At 54.9% G+C, this 20,560-nt stretch overlaps 2 protein-coding genes and 1 pseudogene across 3 annotated transcripts; all 3 read left to right on the top strand.

The window, feature by feature from the left end:
• Positions 1-6,554: 6,554 nt before the first annotated feature.
• LOC128850661 (olfactory receptor 14A16-like) lies at positions 6,555-9,637 on the top strand (annotated as a pseudogene).
• A 6,082-nt stretch (positions 9,638-15,719) lies between these two features.
• Positions 15,720-17,447, top strand: LOC128850663 (scavenger receptor cysteine-rich type 1 protein M130-like). Of its 2 annotated transcripts, none has more exons than XM_054055639.1 (3): positions 15,720-15,870; positions 16,347-16,661; positions 16,810-17,447. In XM_054055639.1, exons 1-3 carry the CDS (start codon positions 15,804-15,806, stop codon positions 16,857-16,859), a joined length of 432 nt encoding a protein of 143 aa, XP_053911614.1. In that variant the 5' UTR covers positions 15,720-15,803; the 3' UTR covers positions 16,860-17,447. The 2 variants fall into 2 exon arrangements, with proteins under 2 accessions (XP_053911614.1, XP_053911613.1); XM_054055638.1 differs by having other exon boundaries at positions 16,807-17,447.
• Positions 17,448-18,066: 619 nt separating this feature from the next.
• Positions 18,067-20,554, top strand: LOC128850660 (scavenger receptor cysteine-rich type 1 protein M130-like; the record flags this gene model as incomplete). The annotated part of the gene is made up of 6 exons (XM_054055636.1): positions 18,067-18,079; positions 18,185-18,511; positions 18,594-18,908; positions 19,606-19,920; positions 20,385-20,447; positions 20,530-20,554. Coding segments are annotated over exons 1-6 (1,058 nt in total), but the record flags the coding sequence as incomplete, so codon positions are not given.
• Between the last annotated feature and the right edge of the window lie 6 nt (positions 20,555-20,560).

Genomic DNA, 20,560 nt, shown 5'->3' with positions numbered 1-20,560 from the left:
CTCCTGCTGCTCTGTCCTAGGGCCTGTTGCTCTTTGCTCAGGACAGACTCTACGCTTCTTTATGTGGGAGTAGATCCACCAGCAGCCAAGAAGTCCCACCGCTGCAGGTACAGCACAGCCCATAACATCGCGCAAGGATAAAGGCATTTTGCAGAGCCTCAGCTGATCCCTAGAAGGAGAAACAGAAACCATGGTCAAATGGTCACAGAGAAGTTAACAGGAAGGCTGAGGTTCCATAAATGCCTTCAGGTGGCGTGAAGGAATGCTGCAGCAAGACGCCCAAGGATGGACAGGCCTGTCCTCAAGACCAGCACATAGAACACTTCTGAACCAGAGGTGATCAGCTGGGACAATCCAGACCCAGTGTGGAGCGCTGGATGCCCCAGGGCCATTTCCCAGCACGCAGGGCCCCGTGCAGCCCCACACCAAACCCAGAGCTGAGCCAGGGCAGAGCTCACACCCTGTAGGAGCTCGTCCTGTGCCACCAGGCACTGCCACTGCCTTCTGGCATGGCCGGAATCCGGTCTAAGGGTCCCACCTGGATCAAGGCACGGCTGGAGAGCTGCAGCTGGGACTGGAGACTTTCCCAGCTTGCTCGCGTATACCCACAGTGGGTCATGATGGGATTAGGACACCAAGGGGAGAGCAGGGGTCAATCAGCTCTCCCAGTCTGTGTCCTGACTGCATTGATGGAAGACTTCTGACAAGGACCAGGGACTTCTGACAAGGACCCAGTCCCACAGCTCTCGCCACTGCTGGGCTCTCAGCCAAACCCTTTCTCACACAGCTCCAAACACGTCAGGGGCTCATGGCCTTGTCTCATCCAACACGTAGAACGTCCATGGATTGGGATCCCCAGCTGCCCTGGGGCCTTGCTCAGTGTTTGCCCCTGAAAGGTTTCTCAAAGCCCAGCTCTCTCAGCCTCTCCTTGTCCATAATGTGCTCCAGGCCCAACCATCCTTCTGGGCTGGGCAGGACTCGCTCCAGGCTGGGCAGGGTCTTCCTTGTGCTGGGAGCCCCGTCCTGGACACAGCAGCCCTGATGTGTCCTGTGGTGGGTTAACCTTGTCCAGCAGACGGACCCCCCCCAGCTGCTCCCTCCCTGCCCGGAACCAATGATACAGAGGGAGAAAAGAAACCAGGAAAGCTCATGGGTCAAGAGAAAGCAAAGGAGTTCAGGGACCAATGAAAGTTGCTTGCAAAGACACGTGGACTTGCTGAAGGTCTGTTTAATTTATTGCCAGTTAAGAAAGTTTTGGATTATGAGAAACAAGAACAAAACATTAAAGCCCATTCATCTCCTGATTTCTCCTACGCTCAAATGACTCCTTTGCTCCCAGTTCCTCTGCCCACCCCATCCCCAGGAGGAGCATGGAGGGTGGTGAAGAGGGGGTTAACAGTCAGTGAAGAACATCTCTGCTGCTCCTTCCTCCTCACACTTCTCCCCTGCTCCAGTGTGGCTCCTCTCCATGGGATCCCATCACATTACAGGTCAAGGCTCAGTGTGGTTCATTCCTTTCTCTCTACCCGTGGGGCAGTGTCAGGGCCCTGAGAGCATCCATGGGCCTTCATGGCCCTGACCAGCATCACCTGGACCTCCAGCCACCCCTCTGTCCATGGCCCAGGAGACCAGGTTTGACTTACATCCCCAGCTTGATCTAATCTGTAGGTGTGTGGGTCTGCAGACACAGACACAGCCTGTCCTGTCCATGGGCCTTGTTGAGTCAGACTGCAGAGTCACTTCCCAGGTTGGTTCTTTATGGGGTTAAAAATGGAATGACATTGTAGCCGTCCCAGTGCCAGAACCCAGGAGATTCACAGAGGCGTAGGGCCATTCCAGAGAGGGCCATAGATGTCATGGTCAGTGATAGAACCTGTGGCAGGAGAAGTGGAGATTTTTATTGTTCAAGGTGATGGGTGATGGTAGACTCCCTCCCAGCCCAGAACCAACAGGACAAAAGAAGAAAACAAACCAGAAAAGCTCATGGGCCAAGAGAAAGCAAAGGTGGTTCAGTGACCAATGACTGTCACTGGCACTGATGTGTGGACTTCCTGAAGCTCTATGTAATTTATTGCAAGTGAAGAAAGGTTTGGATTATGAGAAACAAGGACAAAATATTAAAGCCCATTTCCCTCACACTTTCTCTCACACTCAAATGCCTCCATTGCTCCCAGTTCCTCTGCCCACCCCAACTCCAGGAGGAGCATGGAAGATGGAGAAGAGCGAGTGAAGAACATCTCTCCTGTTCCTTCCTCCTCACACTCTCCCCTGCTCCAGCATGGGTCCCCTCCATGGGATCCCACGGTGTTTGTGGTCAAGGCTCTGCGTGGTCCATTCCCTTCTCTCTACCCCGTGTCAGGGCCCTGAGAGCATCCAGGGGTCTTCATGGCGTCGACTGGCAACTCCTGGGCCTCCACCCACCCCTCTGTCCATGGCCCAGGAGACACTGAAACCAGGCATGACTTTCAGCCCCAGCTTGATCTGAGCTGTAGGTGTGCGGCTCTGCAGACACAGACACAGACACAGCCTGGCCTGTCCATGGACCGTGTGGAGTCAGACTGGCAGAGTCACCTCCCAGCTTCATCCTTTTGATCTGTATAATGGAATGACACTGGTGCCCTCCAAGTGTCAGACCCAGCTGATTGACAGAGGCCTGGGACATTTCTTCTTCCTTTCTTCCTATCACTTGGTCAGGTTTTGGGAAGAGAGGAAGGAAAAGCAGCTGAGGTTTCAACCTGTCAGTGATAGACAATGGGGAGCAGAGCCCTCACATATGAAACGATCTAAAGGCAATGCTTGTTCAAAACTGTTCTCTTCCTTTCATGGAGCTCTTAAATTTTCCCCAGGAACCTGGAAGCTCTGAGATGCCTTCACCTCCCTCTCTTTTAGCATTGAGCTGACAGAACCCAAGTCATTGTGTATGAATTCTTTTTCCAGACTAAAGCACCCCATGGGCTGGAGATGGGCCAGGAGACAGGCAGAAGGATGCCACTCCTCTGGACAAGAAGGTGGACATTCCCAGGTATCACAGGAGCCGTGGACGACCGATAGCTGTGCTCATGGAGCTGATCAAATGCCCAAATACTCTCCTTTAATTGTGGCCTCGGTGCCTCGTTGATGTCTAAAGTCTCTCTGTGGATGCTGACATGGACTGAGCAGCCTGGTCTGACCTCAGAGCTGGCCCTGCTTGGAGCTGGGAATTGGACTAGAGGTCACCTGAGCAATCTTATTCCCTAAGTTTTTCTATGAGCATAAGATATAGAGACCCACTTATCAGGTTGCCCCGAGCCTCCCCCCACAGGCCACAGTGTGCCCTCACACCTCATGCTGTGGGCCCCTAACTCCATCCTGGCAGACCTCCTCCTGATCCTCTCCAGTTTCTCCACTTTCCTTTTGAACTGTGAGACTCTTTGGGTCCTGTGGCATCGTCCTGGTGCCAGAAGAGTGAGGGCAGTGATTGTCTCCTTTGCACAGCGTCAAGAGTTGCTCCCTCTGCTCCCTCCCAGTGAGTGGCTGTGGGTGGGCAAGAAGTTGTCAGGGGGACACGGCCAGGACAGCTGACCCCGGCTGGTCAGAGGGAGATTCCACAACATAGATGCCATGGTCAGTGATAAACCTGTGGCAGGAGAAGGAAGAAGTGGAGATTTTTATAGCTCAAGGTGACGGGTGGTGGTAGACAGGTGGGGTGTCAGTCTGCTTGAGGGAGGTGGCAACTGATGGCATTTGCATTGGTCTTTCGGTTTGGATTATGTTGCATTTTATATTTTCTTTTTCACCTATTACACTATTTTTAGCTCAGCCCACATGGAGAACCATAGAGCAGCATGGGCAGAGACCTGGCCAGCTGAGGAGTGCCCTGAGGAGATGGACCTGGGCACATGGACGCTTGCTTGACCTCACTCACGAGAGACCTCCACCAATCCCATGCCCTTTCAAAGCAGATTTTCCAAAGAACTATTGATCTTCTCCTGGAACTTCCTCAGCCTGGAGAAGAGAAGGCTTCAGGGAGACCTCATAGCAGCCTTCCAGTACCTGAAGGGGGTCACCAAGAAGGCTGAGGAGGGTCTCTTTACAAGGGCATGGAGGGATAGGACAAGGGGGAATGGCTTTAAATTAGAAGTGGGAAGATTCAGATTAGATGGTAGAAAGAAATTCTTCACAAAGAAGTTGGTGAGGTTCTGGCCCAGGTTGCCCAGGGAAGCTGTGGATGCCCCCTCCCTGGAGGTGTTCAAGGCCAGGTTGGATGGGGCAGCCTGGTCCAGTGGGAGGTGTCCCTGCCCATAGCAAAGGGTTTGGAACTGGATGGGCCTTAAGGTCCCTTCCAACCCAAACCATTCTATGATTCTGAAAAGTATTGAAATAAACTAAAATTATTATTGTTTTTCTTAGGTTGACTTTAAAATCTTTCTCTTTAACAACACCGAGAGTGACTCTAAGGAACCGTACAAGGCTTGAAGACCTGAAGAAATCTCCAGGCAGAGAAAGAGCTCGTTAAGGCTTTCTGTATTATAATGAGACCCAGGGTGGATTTGCTGATGAGTCCTTGAACCTCAGCTGCTGAGAAGAAGCTGAAGAAACCTCTCCAGAAGTCAAAAGCAGAACTCAAACTATCTTGAAGTCTTAATTGGTCTCAGTGAGAACAGTTCCTGACAAAGCCTCCCCAGGGACTCGTTAGGGACGATAATTGGAGGCCATGATTGCAGGCAGACAAAGGCACTGTGCAGGCAGCTGTGAAAAGCCTGGGTTTTCCTGATGAAGCAGAATGGCCAAGCCCTGACCCCCAAGCCCTGGGAAGGCAGATCTGGCTTTGACCATAATGATGCTGGTGGCATGATGATTCTCACACTGCCGAATCAAACTGGGAACAGTTATTCCATGTAATTCCAAATACAGGCCTGCAGAGTTATGTGCGATGCCATGGCTCTCGCACTGCTCCATGGAGTTGTAGAAGAGTTTAGTCATAGAAAGGTAGGGTCATAAAAGGGTTGAGTCATAGAAGAGCATTAGAACACTTCAGTGTGAGAACTGTCAGGTCATAGAAGAGTCAGGTCATAGAGAAGTAACAGAAGAGTTGGGTTTGAGATGGTTAATAGAAGTGTTCGGTCACAGAGGACTCATAGCTGGGTTGGGTCATAGAAGTCTCATAGCAGAGCTGGGTTATAGAAGTCTCGGGTCATAGAAGAGTGAGGTCATAAAGGGTTACAGAATGTTTGGGTCATGGAAGAGTTGAGTCATTGAAGTGTGAAAGTTTATTGGGGGTCTCCAAGAGTTTGGTCACTAGAAAGGTCATAGAAGGTTCAGTTTGGAGAAGAGTTGGTTCAGAGAAGGGTCGGGTCATAGACAAGTCATAGAACCGTGTACTCCTAGAAGAGTCATAAAAGGATCCTGTCATGGAATGGTCATAGAAGAGTCAGGGAACAGAAAAGTCAGAGCAAGACGTGTCAGGTCATATAAGAGTTTGGTCATAGAAATTTTAGGCCATAGAAAAGTCGGGATATAGAATGGTCAGAGAAGAGTTGTATCATAGACATCTTGGTTCACAGAAGACTCAGATTTTCAAAGAGTCGGGACATAGAGAAGTCACTGAAGAGTGGGATGATTGAAGAGTCAGCTCATAGAAGACTGTGGTTTGGAAGGTAGGTGGTAGTGTTGGGTCATAGAAAGCTTATATCATAGAAGTACCAGGTCATAGAAAAGGTGTCTCATATAAGATTTGTGTCATAGAGGAGTTTGGAGGATTCATATCATAGCGGGTCAGGTCAAAGGAGTGTCACTCAATCGCAGGGTCCCAGAAGAGTTGGGTCATAGCAAATGTCTGGTCATAGACATATGTGTTGCAGCATAGATGATTTTCGCCATAGAAGAGTTGAGTCCTTGAAATTTGCATCATAGAATAGTCAGAGAATAATTAGGTGATAGATGTTATGGGTCGAGGAAGGCCAGAGTCATGGAAAGGCCTGGTCATGTGAGAGGTGGGTCACAGAATGGTTGGGTCATAGCTTATTCAGGTCATAGAGGAGTCAGGCCATAGAAAGTCATAGAAGAGTAAGAGAAGGATTGTGTCATAGAAAGCTTGGGTTATAGAAGGGTCAAATTTTAGAAGCGTTGGGTTATAGAAGAGTTGGGTCACAGAACGGTCAGGTAGAAGGGGTGGGGAAGTATCATTTATGCTCGGATCTGGTCATAAAAGTTTCATAGAAAATGTGGGTCATAAAAGGATCATGGAAGGATCACCTCTGTCCCTTATTAAATGCAGCAGTGGCCACTCAGTATAGGTTTCTTCTTTAAGGGTTCCTGAAGCAGCAACAGCTCTGTCAGCAGCACTAACAGCTCCAGCTCCTCCTGCCTGTGCCCCCGGCTGAGGGCATTGCTGCCCACTGGGGCTGAAGCCCTGCAGCGGTGGCACCAGGCAACCTCATCCCTGCCATGAGAAAACCTGGGACCAAGCGCCCAAGACCCCGTGTGTGCAAAGGCTTTGCTTAGAACAGAGACGTGGGTGGGACAGAAGAGAGCTGAGTGTCTTTCCATGCCGAGATCTGAATACCCAGGATGAAATGCCTGAATTCACTCCATGGAAACGATCCTCCCAGCTTGGAGAAACGAGATCATTCCCTGTCACCTTCCTGCTGTCCTATCTAATTGTGGGAGAAAATAAAGTGCTTCTCCTGTCCAGCTCTTTTTCTGACAGGAACAATGACAGTGCAGGACAGAAGTGTCTCTGCCAGCTGAGGGAGGGAAGATGAGGGATGGCTTCAGGCTGTTTCTCAGCAGGTTCCCCTGGAGCCCCAGGGACACCTGGAGGGAGCCCCGAGGGGGCAGAGAAAGGGCTGCCTTGGGCTGCTCCTCTGCTGCTGAGCTGGGCTGGGCTCCTGGCACGGAGGGAGCTGGTGGCAAGTGGGCAGCGCTACAAAGAGCCATCTCTGGGCAGGAGCAGCTCCTCTGCAAAGCCCAGCAGGGCTGAGGGCACTGCCTGCAGGCAGCGAGGGCAGAGGAGGGAGGCACAGAGAGGGCAAAGGCACGGTGGGGTGGGAGGAAAGAGGAGGCTTCATTTGGAGAAAATCTTCACAGCCCTTCTCCAGGTGAGTCTCTGGGTGCAGGACAATGCAGGTGCTGTTCCTGGAAGGATCTCCTAAAGCCAACACAGCCACAGCCTGTGGGATCTGTCAGGAGGGCTCTTGCTGTTTCTCCAGCAGAGAGAAAAACAGAGTGAGTGCTCAGCCTGCCCGGGGAGTTCCCCATGGAGGGACAGAGAGAAGGTATGGGGGGAAGAAGCACCTCCTGGCAGGAGAGGGTCTTTCTGCTTTCAGGAGGTGCTGTGTGAGTCAGGGCTGCTCACAGCTCCAAATGCCTTCAGGATATTTCTAAGAGGACATTCTAAAGGGAAGATCAGGGCAGAGATTACATTAAAGATAAGGAACTCTCCTGAGTTTGCCTTTTCACTTTCCTGCCCTTGGGGAATTTCAGTGGAAAAATAGAAGAAAAGGCTGTCATGATTGCAGAAATCAGGGAGACTCCTGAGCTGTGTCCTTGAGTGGTCAGTAGGTCTGATAGGAGCCTCCAAAAGTGTCTCCCGCTGCTGCTCTGCCCATGGACACCACCAGCATCAGCTCTGCTGGACCCACCAGGCTCAGTCTGTGCTGTCCTTTTCTGCTTATAAACAAGACCCTGTGCCCAGCTTTACCCGGCAAACAGGCAGGATTGTGTAGGGCCAGGGGAGAGCAGAGAGGGTCAGATGGGGTCTGTGAGCACTGACAGGGAGAAGGCATGGACAGGGAAACACCTCCCAGGAGGAAAATCTCCAGCGGAAGGCATAGGATCATGGAATGAGAGGAGAATTAATACAGAGATGTTGTGGGAGGGAGAATTCAGAGAGCTCTGTGTGCTCCCCTGCCGGGCAGCCCCTTCCTCTGAGCAAGCCCCCTTGCCTCCTCTCCCACCCAGCAAAGCCTCTGCCCTCAGGGCTCTGGGCTCCAGGGCTGAACCCCCTCCTCTGCAGCCACAGCTCCAGTGCCCTCTCCAGAGCCCAGGGGCTGAGAGCAACTGCCCGGCAAGGTTGGTGTCTGGGAGGGGGCGAGCACAGCTGGGGAAGGGGAACGCTGTCTGTGTGCCCGGCTGCCTCTGCCCTGGCCTCTCGCAGACAGACCCTCACTCTCTTTCTCCCTCTTTCTCCCCTTGTCTCTGTTCTTGCTGTTCTCTCATTCTCGCTGCCAGGCTCTCTGGGGATGGGAGTTGCTGCTGCAGAGTCACCCACTGCCCTCGTGGCTTCTTTCCTGCAGTTGTGTCCATGGGAACCCGTGTCCCAGCTTTGCTCTGAGCTGTGAGGCTGTGGGCAATGCAGTCAGTGGGGCTGGGGAAGGAGCTCAATCTCCCTTCATCAAATGTCATCCTGAGGCTCTCCTTGAGGTTTCCTTCCAAGCTGTGAGTTTCCCTCCAGGATGCAAACATGTCCTATCACATCTCTGTGCTATCTGAAAGCCTCATGGAGAATCACAGAGATGCTACAAGTGAGAAAATGCTGTTGGGTTTCTGAAATGTGTCGTGTGTGTCCTGGGCTGACAGGGCTCCAGGCACGACAGGGTGTGTGCAGCAGCGGGTGGGGGGGATGAGAAATGGCTTTGATGTGGCTCAGAGAAATCCACTCTAACTTTTCACTGTCCTTTCCCTTCTGACAGTGCCCCATGCCCAGAGGCAGCAGATGTCCAACAGCAGCTCCATCACCCAGTTCCTCCTCCTGGCATTCGCAGACACACGGGAGCTGCAGCTCTTGCACTTCTGGCTCTTCCTGGGCATCTACCTGGCTGCCCTCCTGGGCAACGGCCTCATCATCACCACCATCACCTGTGACCACCACCTCCACACCCCCATGTACTTCTTCCTCCTCAACCTCTCCGTCCTTGACCTGGGATCCATCTCCACTACTTTGCCTAAATCCATGGCCAATTCCCTCTGGGACACCAGGACCATCTCCTACATGGGATGTGTTGCCCAGGTCTTCTTTGTGTTTTTCTTGTTTGGTGCAGAATATTCTCTTCTCACTGTCATGTCGTATGACCGCTACGTTGCCATCTGCAAACCCCTGCACTACGGGACCCTCCTGGGCAGCAGAGCTTGTGTCCACATGGCAGCAGCTGCCTGGGGCGCTGGGTTTCTCAATGCTCTGCTGCACACGGCCAATACATTTTCCCTGCCCCTCTGCCAGGGCAATGCTGTGGACCAGTTCTTCTGTGAAATCCCACAGATCCTCAAGCTCTCCTGCTCAGATGCCAACTTCAGGGAGGTTGGGATTCTTGTGGTCAGTGTCTTTTTTGCATTTGGCTGTTTTGTTTTCATTGTGGTGTCCTATGTGCAGATCTTCAGGTCAGTGCTGAGGATCCCCTCTGAGCAGGGACGGCACAAAGCCTTTTCCACGTGCCTCCCTCACCTGGCCGTGGTCTCCCTGTTTGTCAGCACTGCAGTGTTTGCCTACCTGAAGCCTCACTCCTTCTCCTACCCATCCACGAACTTAGTGGTGTCATTCCTATACGCAGTGGTTCCTCCAGCAGTGAACCCTCTCATCTACAGCATGAGGAACAAGGACCTCAAGGATGCAGTGTGGGAACTTATAACTGTAAGGATCTATGGTGCAATAAATTCCTGACCTTCTGCATAGCACTTCTAATGACACTCATTGCTGGCATTGCTGTCTTCTATATGTTTATGTTTTTTACTTGTGATAATGTTTTCAACTCCTTTTGAATTCACTGTCTGCTTTTCTCTTGTGGCTTGAGTGGCTGAGATAAGGGTAACCCCTGCTCTCTGTGTTTGTAAGCAAAATAAACATCCTGCAGCACCTTTATTCTTCCTCAGACCCTTCCTCCAAAGTCTTTGAGAGGTTTTTGAAGACAGAATAGGAAACAGAAGAACAAAAAGATCAAAACAAATAGGTATAAAATGCATCAACATATACACAGCAGTTCCTGTGAAGAATGTTTCTCCTCTGCAGTCGTTAGCGGGAAACACATTGGACAAGTTTGATAAGACAAGCATACTTTTATCTGTTCAGGCCCTGGGACATGAGGAGGTGATGAATGGAGCTGGTGTGATAAGTTCAGTTGTGTCTCAGAAACTCATCATCCAGTAGGAAGGGTCTGTCCATGAAGGGGATGGTGAGGTCAGTTGTGTCTCTGGAGGGTGACAGGGCAGCAAGAACATGGAACAGGAACATGGCTGTGAAAGGACCTCTGCCCATAGCACCCATAGGCCCTGTCCAGGAAAGGGGCTCGGATATGGGTTGTCATGTCCGTTCTGCCAGAACACGTGATGGGACCGCAGCAGGGACATGGTCACGTCTGTCAGAGAAGCTGAAAGGACAGCAGCCGTGACGTGATTTAGAAGACCATGGTGAGGTTCCTTCTTTCTGGCCAAGTGAAAGACCACAAGAAGGCAAACATGTTGGGTTTCTGACTTGAAGAGGGTTTTCTGAGATGGTGAGATTTCCCTGACAGTGGGGAAAAGCAGGAGAGAGGAAAAGATTAGTCACAAAGTAGAACTTGGAAGGAGGAGCGTGGCTGCCGGGAGGAAGAAATGTCACTGGAAGGGCAGCGTATGCTCTGCTTTTGAGCTTGAAGGTCATAGAATCTAAAGTTCTAAGGGACAGATAAGTATCATAAAGCTCAAGTCTCTGCTCCTCTCAGGATAACATGAAATTTTCATTTTACTGTATGAGTAAATGCATCATCCAGAAGCTCCTTGAACTCCGACTGGCTTTGTGCCATGACCACTTCCCATGTCCCACGCTGGGCTCCGCACACAGCCCTGCTCTGGGCTCCTCCAAGCTCTGGGTGGGAAGAGAGCCCAGACAGGGCTGGTGGTTCCTTTGGCACCGGCACTGAGTCCAGCAGGAGGGAGAAGATGGGCAGAGAGCAAAGCTCACCCATCAGCTGGGGTGAGTGGCAGTGCTGGAACTGGCGATGGGAGAGACCAGTGCCCGGGGGCCCCTTCCCAGTCTGTCCCTGCCACCAAGGGCACCGACCGGCCTCCTCTCTCCTGCCCCTGCAGGGCTGGGCTCTGCCCCTCACACCCTCTGCAGCGTGTCCTCCCCCTGCATGGTCACACAGCTCAGCCAGCATTGGTGCTGTCCTCTCCCGGGCACTTTCCAGCTCAGCCCAGCCCCTCCCAGCTCTCCCCACAGCCCTGCTTTCTCTCCAGCCCCGCAGAGCCACCCAGTCTGGGCTGCCCCACGGCAGTGCCCACCGCAGGGTGCAGCAGAGCTCTGGGCTCTCCCCCACAGCCCCTCAGGAGGGGACGGCAGCTGCTGGGGGGCAGAGGTGGGTCTCAGCCTCCCCCACAGCCCAGGGCTGGAGGCTTGACCCGGCACAAGGACATGGGCAGCAGTGAAACCCCAGGACTCCTGGTTTCAATCCAGCAGATGCCACCACAGACTGACTGTGCCCCCTCCGTGCCAGCCCCTCTGCCCAGGCCAGGACAAGAGTCTGGGCTCAGCAGCAGAGCAGCCTGGCCCACACGAGGCCTTGCAGGAAGAAGTTTCTCTTTCTGGTGGATTCTTCTCTGCAGGCACAGAAATGCTCCCTTGCTCTTCTCCAGGACATCCCTTTCCCCAGGGGAGGGTGTCCAGGCTGGCCTGGCTGCCAGTCCTGGTTCCCTTCTCTGTGCAGACCACAAGGCCAATTTTATGACCCAAACTTCTAAGTTCAGGCCCTTCTATGCCCTGACTCATATGTCCCAACTCTTCCATGAATATTCTATGACCTGAGTCTCCTATCATCCTTCTGTGACCCGACTCATGGACTATGGAAGCTGTTGTAGGGCAAGGTGACTACGATGTCATTGCCATCACAGAAACGTGGTGGGATGACTCACATAACTGGAGTACAGCTATGTTGGGATATAAACTCTTCAGGCGGGACAGGAAGGGTAGGAAAGGAGGCGGGGTAGCCCTCTATGTTAAAGAGTGCTTTGATACTCTTGAACTGGATTACGGTGAGGATGGGACTGAGTGCCTATGGGTTAAAATCAGAGGAGCCCACAAGAAGAGGGACTTTGTGATAGGAGTCTGTTACAGACCACCCAGCCAGGAAGAAGCAGCTGCTGAGCTCTTCTATAAACAGCTGAGGACAGTCTCTAAATCTCTGCCTCTTGTCCTTGTGGGTGACTTTAATTTTCCGGATGTCTGCTGGGAGTACAATACAGCAGAAAGGAAACAGTCTAGGAGGTTCCTGGAATGCATGGAAGACAACTTCCTTGCACAACTGGTTAGTGAACCAACAAGGGAGGGTGCCTTCCTAGACCTGCTGTTTGTGAATAGAGAAGGTCTTGTTGGGGATTTGACGGTTGGAGGACGCCTGGGATTAAGTGATCATGAGATGATAGGGTTTTCAGTTCTAGGTGGGATAAAGAAGGGGATTAGCAAACCAGTCACATTAAACTTCCAGAGGGCAGACTTTGGACTGTTCAGAAGGTTGATTGGCAAAGTCCCGTGGGAAACAGTCCTTCAGGGCAAGGGAGCCCACGAGGGCTGGGTGGGCGCTCTTAAAAAAATGAAATCCTATCAGCTCAGGAGCAAACCATCCCTGTGTTCCGGAAAAGGAGCCGGCGGGGGGAAAAGCCAGCTTGGTTGAGCAGGGAGATTTTGGGATGCATCAAAAAGAAGAAGAAGGTCTATGAACTTTGGAGGAAAGGGCAGGCGTCTTGGGTGGACTACAGGGAGGAAGTGAGATCGTGCAGGGAAAAAATCAGGAGGGCCAAGGCCCAACTAGAAATCAAATTGGCTAAGTCTGTGAAAGATAATAAAAAATCTTTCTACAAATACATCAACAAGAAAAGGAGGACTGGGGAGAATATTCAGTCCCTATTGGATGCAGAAGGAACAACAGTGACAGGGGATAAGGACAAGGCTGAGGTACTTAATGCCTTCTTTGCCTCAGTCTTTAATAGCAAGGAAAGTTGTTCCCTCTGTGTACAAACCCAGGAGTTAGAGGAGCAGAATGAGGCTCCAATGATCGAAGAGGAGGAGGTTAGAGACTTGCTTGCCCAGCGAGACGCCCACAAGTCTATGGGGCCGGATGGGATCCATCCAAGAGTATTGAAGGAGCTGCCAGATGTCCTTTCCAAACCCCTATCCATCATCTTCCAGCGGTCCTGGCTGACTGGGGAAGTTCCACTAGACTGGAGGCTGGCTGATGTTGTGCCCATCTACAGGAAGGGTTGCAGGGAGGATCCAGGGAAGTCCAGGCCTGTCAGTCTGACCTCAGTGCCAGGGAAAGTCATGGAATGGGTAATCTTGAGTGCTATCATGAAGCACATGCAAGAGAACCGGGTGATCAGGCCCAGTCAACATGGGTTTACAAAAGGCAGATCTTGCCAAACTAACCTGATCACCTTCTATGACAAAATCACTCAACTACTGGATGGGGGAAAGGCTGTGGATGTAGTCTTCTTGGACTTCAGTAAAGCCTTTGACACAGTTTCTCACAGCATTCTGCTTCAGAAACTGCCAGCCTCTGGCCTGGACAGGCGCACACTCTCCTGGGTTGAAAACTGGATGGCCGGGCCCAGATAGTGGTGGTCAATGGAGTTAACTCCAGCTGGAGGCCAGTCACAAGTGGGGTTCCTCAGGGCTCAGTACTGGGTCCAGCTCTGTTCAATGTCTTTATCAATGACCTGGATGAAGGCATTGAGTGCATCCTCAGCAAGTTTGCAGATGACACTAAGCTGGGAGGAAGTGTTGATCTGCTGGAGGGTAGGGAGGCTCTGCAAAGGGATCTGAACAGGCTGGACCGCTGGGTGAGGCCAATGGGATGAGGTTTAACAAGGCCAAATGCCAGGTCCTGCACTTGGGGCACAACAACCCTATGCAGTGCTACAGACTGGGGGAAGAATGGCTGGAGAGCTGCACGGAAGAGAAGGACCTGGGCGTGCTGGTTGACAGCCGATTGAACATGAGCCAGCAGTGTGCCCAGGTGGCCAAAAAGGCCAATGGCATCTTGGCTTGGATCAGAAACGGTATGACCAGCAGGTCCAGGGAGGTTATTCTCCCTCTGTACTCGGCCCTGGTGAGACCGCACCTTGAGTACTGTGTTCAGTTCTGGGCCCCTCACCACAAGAAGGATGTTGAGGCTCTGGAGCGTGTCCAGAGAAGAGCAACAAAGCTGGTGAGGGGGCTGGAGAACAAGTCTTACGAGGAGCGGCTGAGAGAGCTGGGGTTGTTTATCCTGGAGAAGAGGAGGCTGAGGGGAGACCTCATTGCTCTCTACAACTACCTGAAAGGAGGTTGTGGAGAGGAGGGAGCTGGCCTCTTCTCCCAAGTGACAGGGGACAGGACAAGAGGGAATGGCCTGAAGCTGCGCCAGGGGAGGTTCAGGATGGATATCAGAAAAAAATTCTTCACAGTAAGAGTCATCGGGCACTGGAACAGCTGCCCAGGGAGGTGGTCGAGTCACCTTCCCTGGAGGTGTTTAAGGAACGGGTGGATGAAGTGCTTAGGGACATGGTTTAGGGAGTGTTAGGAATGGTTGGACTTCGATGATCCAATGGGTCATTTCCAACCTGATGATTCTATGATTCTATGGCAGCAGGACAGTGTGAGGTCACTGTCAATGTCAGTCACTCCTGAGCACACAGGGTGGCAGCAGAACAGTGTGAGGTCACCGTCACTGTCATCTCTGAGCATAAAGGGTGGCACCAGGACAGTGTGAGGTCACCGTCACTGTCATCTCTGAGCATAAAGGGTGGCAGCAGGACAGTGTGAGGTCACCATCACTGTCACCCTTGAGCACACAGGGTGGCAGCAGGACAGTGTGAGGTCGCCAACGCTCCCCATGGCCATGGGGTCAGTGCGGAGCAGCCGTGTCCATCAGAGAGGATCCTGGAGACAGCAGCTGCCCGGCCCGGTGCCTGCGGAGCTGAAGGATCAGCCCCTCAGTCCTGGTGGAGCAGTCGGGGTTGGTGGCTCGGGGGCTCTGTGGGGCTGTTCTGGGCTCGCTGCCAGCAAGAAACCACAAACTTCCTGCCTGGGCGCTGCGGGGTGAGCACGGCGAGCGCTGCGAGGCCACGTGGGCTGTGGTTTGTGCACCTGCAGGCTCCAGCTCCTGATCTGCCCACGGGGAATAACGGCCCCTGGGTGACACGCTGAGAGGCAGGGACACGGCTGAGCCTCGGGGCAGGACAGCTGCTGCCAGGGCAGGGACAGGTCCCAGCTCCGGCTCCTGCCAGGGCCCAGCGTGGGGCTCTGCGGGGAGGGATGAGCAAGCCAGGTCCTGGGAGGGAGCTCTGACCCTGGCCGGGGCCTTTTCCCAGCTGCTGCTCCCAGCACAGTGGGGCTGGACCAGCGACAGGGGCTGTTTCCTCTCCGCCCAGACACAGATCCCATCCCGTCCCAGCTCCATGGTTCCCACAGCTCGGGTGCAGCTGGGCACGCGCCTCTTGGGTACGTGGATGAGCCCAGTGCAGGAGATGCTCTGTGTGCTCAGTCCCCATCGCAGGGTCCAAGGGGTGACACAACCATTTCCTCACACACAGCTTGTCCCGTGCCCATCCCCCACCACAGCCACCGTGACGTGTGTGTCCCTCATATATGGTTATGAACGGTGCTGGAGAAGTTCATTGGAGGGCTGGGCTGCCTCAGAGTGGAGATCGCTCCCGATAATGTCTAAAAAGGTTCTGCTGCTCTGATTGGCTCCTCCTGCAGCTGGGTTGGCATCTGCAGATCCATAACTCTGTCATCTTCGTTGTCCCCACGAGTCCCCAGGAGCTGTGACAGGGAGCGGGATCCATCAGGGCTGTTCCAGCACGGCAGGAGGCTCAGGATGGGGATGAAGGGGCTCCTGTCCCCTCCGGTGCTGTGGCTGCTGCTCTGGGTGCAGCCGTGCAGGGGTGAGTGCCGGGTCCCTTGTCCCACAGCCTGGGCCCAGCGGTCCCCAGCACGGCCACTGGGACACCTCTGGGAATGGGGTTTCTTTGCACGTGCCACTGAGACAAGAGGCAGAAGGTGCTCAGGTCAGTGGACCTCCTGCCTTTCCCTGTGCCTCTTTGGGTGGGAGAGGGAGCTGTGGGCCTGGGGCACGGGGCTGTGCGGGGGATTCTGGGATCAGGAGGAGAGGGGGCTCTGGACACGGTGAATGAGGGCATGGGCAGAAGGCACGTGAGGTGGGATAAGGTGCTGGGGCAGCCCCAGGGTTTTTCAGACCGTGGGGACAGGATGGACCCCATGCCTCCACTGCCCTGGAGAGGCCCAGAGATAAAGAGCTCCCACCCATGTGCATGTGAGTCAGTCTGGGCAGAGGAGACCTCTCCAGACCTGCTGGGTGGGGCTTGGTGCTCTCCTGACCAGTCCTGTGTTGTGTTTGAAGGGGCTGCAGAGGTGAGGCTGGAGAACGGCAGCGGACGCTGTGCTGGGAGAGTGGAAGTGAAACACGAGGGACAGTGGGGGACCGTGTGTGATGATCTCTGGGACATGGCTGATGCCGCAGTGGTTTGTAAGCAGCTGAGCTGTGGAGCTGCTCTCGGAGCTCATAACTATGCATACTTTGGACAAGGATCTGGCCGCATTTGGATGGCTGATGTTCGGTGTGATGGCACCGAGTCTGCCCTGTCTGACTGTAGGCACAACGGATGGGGTCGAAATAGCTGTTCTCACGGAGAGGATGCTGGAGTGACGTGTTCAGGTACGGGGCAAGCCTGTTCCCAACCTTTGGGGCTGAGGTGGGGGAAGGGACCTGCTGTGCCCTCAGGGAAGGAAGGGGGTACTGGGGAAGGGCCTGGTGTGGCTGATCACTCTGCTGAGCTGAGGCTGTCACTGCTGGTTTCCAGCAGGAAAAGGAAAGCCCAGTGGAACTCGGCACCCTGTGTGGGTGTGTGTGTGAATGCCCACTCTGCCTCAAGGTCTCTGTTGGTTCCCAGCTTTCTCCTCCCGTGCACACAGGAGCTGAGTGGCAGAGCAAAGGACCAGGTCTCCCTGTGCCAGAGGCACTGAAAGCAGCTCACATGGCCACCCACAGCCCCAGGGAAGGGGCCAAGGTGGCCAGGGACTGTTGGGTTGTGTCCCCTGGCAGAAACGAGCCCCCAAGGGGCTTCTCAATGAGGAGGAATGCTGGGCTTGGGCCGAAGAGCAGGATGGGCCATGGCCACCTCATTCCTCTTCCAGGATCATGAACGCAGCTTGCACGGAAACACCCCTATGACAGCAGCACTGCCCTGCCCAGCCTCTCCTGCCCACCCCAGCCCCTGGCTGCCCTGGGCACAGGGATCTGCCAGCCCTTGCTGACTCTCCATGGTGCCTGTCCCTGGACTGGGAGCTTGGGTCAACCCAAGCTGCTCCTCTGCCCCCTCTCCTTCACCCAGACGCTGGCCGGGGCTGTGCCCGCCTGGCAGTGGGCTCTGGCTCTGGCTGAGGACTCTCCCCAGGCAGGCAATGGAACCTGGGGCTGGTGGGGACAGCAACCACGGGTGCCCCCGTAGCCACATCTGTGCCCTGGGACATGTCCCTAGCTAAGAGCAGGTCCCCAACAGCCTGAGACCCATCTGGGAATGAGGGGCATTGCTGGTGGCTCCAAGGGGTTCCTCAGCCTGGCCATGAGCTCAGTGGGGCAGACCACGCTCCCACAGCCAGCAGCACCCAGGTCCAGCTACCGACAGCCCATTGCTCTGCTCCCTGCCAGGGACAGGGGCTCCTCAGTCCCCAGGGATGCAGAGGGGCAGAGACGTGTGGGCTCTCTCCTGGGTCTCCCCGGTGCCAGCACTGAGGACAGAACCATAGAATGGTTTGAGTTGGAAAGGACCATCCCATTCCAACCCCCTGCCATGGGCAGGGACACCTTCCACTGGGTCAGGTTTCTCAGACCCCCATCCAACCTGGTCTTGAATACCTCAAAGCTAGGCAAACCTTTCCTGGTACCGCCGTTCCTTTGGCCGCTGCACGCACGGCTGTGCCCTGCTCTTGGAGCTGCCCCATAGGCCTCAGCGGGGACCAGCTGGGTGGCTCTGCCACACCAAGAGCAAAGACAGTGTCTCTCCCAGGAAGGCTCAGGGACATGAACCCCAACCCATGGAAACCTTCCCCCAGAACTCCCCATGGAGGCCTGGAGTGGGCAGGTGCACTTCAGGGCACCGTGAGGGTTCCAGAGCCTGGAGAAGTGCCGCAGGTTTCTGGTCTGTCTGGTGCTGCTGAGGCCATTGCTCCTCTCCGCAGGCCCACCCCGCTCTGCATCCCTGCGGCTGGTGGGTGGAGAGAGCCGCTGCGATGGGCGAGTGGAGATCTTCCAGCACGGAACATGGAGCAGAGTCCTGGACGACCAGTGGGACGAGCAGGAGGCCAGCGTGGTGTGCCGGCAGCTGCAGTGTGGAGAGGCAGAGGGAGCCTACAACCCCCCAAAGCCGGAGAGAGGGACGGGTCCCGTGGGGCTGCGACGGGTGCGGTGCACAGGGCACGAGGACAGCCTGACCCTCTGCAACACCTCGGTGCCGGAGAGTGCGCTGGCAGCAGGGGTGGCAGAGGATGTGGGGGTTGTTTGCCGGGGTAAGTGCCCTGCAGGGCCATGCCAGCTCAGGGCTGGGTGTCACCAGCCCCTGGTGACAGCTGGGGTTCCTTCCTGCTGCAGGGAGCCGGCGGGTGCGGCTGGCAAATGGGCAAGGGCGCTGCGCCGGGAGAGTGGAGATCTACCACCAGGGCAGCTGGGGCACCGTCTGCGATGACGGCTGGGACCTGCCCGATGCCACTGTTGTGTGCCGCCAGCTGGGCTGCGGGGGAGCGGTGGAGGCGTCTGATTCCGCTCGGTTTGGGGAAGGCTCCGGGCAGATCTGGCTGGACGGCGTAAGCTGCTCCGGGGCTGAAGGAGCTCTCTGGGACTGCCCAGTGGAGGCCTGGGGGCAGCATGACTGCGGGCACAAAGAGGATGCAGGAGTCATCTGCTCAGGTCAGTGCCAGGAACTGGGGGGGATTCAGGGCCATGCAGGCAGGGACAAGGAGAGAGCGGGCAACGGCCGAGGCTGTTCCTGGCCACCTCAGAGCCCCTACCCAAGCTCATCCCGGGACAGCCATGCACAGGTCCGCTCAGTACCACCGGGGGTCCATGGAGAGCTCAACTTCTTCCAAGGATTAGCAAGGAGGACAGAAATGTCTGTCCATCCCGAACATTTCTCTGTCCATGGGTACAAGGCGGACCTAGAATCATGGAACAGGTTGGGACCTCAAAACACATCCAGTTCCAACCCTCCCTGCCATAGGGAGGCAGGGACACCTCCCTGCCTATAACATTCTCAAAGCCCCATCCAACCTGGCCTTGAACACTTCCAGGGATAAGGCAGCCTCCATTTCTCTGGGCAACCTGGGCCAAGGCCTCCAAACCCTTACAGCAAAATATTTCCTCATAAGATGCCATCTCAATCTCCCCTCTTTCAGATGAAAGCTGTTGCCCCTCGTCCCGTCCGTGCACTCCCTGATCAAAAGCCCCTCCCCAGCCTTTCTGGAAACCCTTTCAGTACTGGAAGCTGCTCTAAGGTCTCCCCAGCCTTGCTGGCCATGCCTTTGCCTGGCTGAGGGCCTGGGGGTGCAGGGACATCCCTGCTCCCACCACCCAAACCAGCCTGATATCCTTTGGATTTTCCTTCCAGAGTTCGTTGCCCTAAGGCTGGAGAACAGCACTGGCTGCTCTGGGCACCTGCAGGTTCTCTATAATGGGACATGGGGCAGCGTTTGCTCCACCTCGATGACTTCCAAAGAGGTGTCGCTGGCATGCAAGGAACTTGGCTGTGGGGACAGAGGGTTCCTTGATACACAAGGGACCTCTGACACGCTGTCTGGTGTCACCTGGCTGGATCACGTGGAGTGCGGGGAGAGACACAGCTCCTTCTGGCAGTGTCTCTCTGACCCCTGGGACACACAGTCATGCAATGACCCGCGAGATGTGACCCACATCTCCTGCAATGGTAATTCTGAGCTACCCGGTCATCACCCTCCCCTTCAGCTCCTGTCCCTGCTCCAGCACGGAGATAGAGCTTTGTCTTTCCATGCCAGACTCTTCTGCTGCTGGGGCAGAAAGTGGGGTTTCAGCTCTTGAAACCCCACACGTTGCCCGGCAGCTGCCAGCCCGAATCGTAACAGATCCTGGGGCAGGCAGAGGTGTCTCCAGGCAGGCAGGTTCTCAGAAGAGACCATGCAGGGGCTCTGAGGAACATCCTCGCCATGAGAGCCTTCTGCTGCTCTGAGAACCAGGGTCCCTTTGGGGCTGAGCAGTCTGGGTCGCTCGCCAGTGCCGTGCATGTCTGCTGAATGTCCTGGGCTCAGCTGCTGCCGTGAGGGAGGTGGCACAGGGAGGCAGAAGCAGAGCTCAGCCCCACGCTCTGTTGCACCCACTACAGCAGCCTCTTCACTGCAGCGTTTCCTTCTGCAGGGATGCAGCCAGAAGTGCTCCCAGCCTTGGGGACCGAGTGCCCGAGCTCCACCAGCTGCACAGGTAGCGGCTCCTCTCCACACCTCTTGCCCAGCCAGGCTCTGCCTGCTGTCCCACTGCCCATGGAGGGCTCTGCCTTCTCCAGACAGGGAGAAGATCCGTGCCATAGGCGGCAA

This window comes from Cuculus canorus, unplaced genomic scaffold (assembly GCF_017976375.1).
Source record: "Cuculus canorus isolate bCucCan1 unplaced genomic scaffold, bCucCan1.pri scaffold_153_arrow_ctg1, whole genome shotgun sequence".
Lineage (NCBI taxonomy): Eukaryota > Metazoa > Chordata > Aves > Cuculiformes > Cuculidae > Cuculus > Cuculus canorus.
This window is presented reverse-complemented; position numbering and strand designations above follow the sequence as displayed.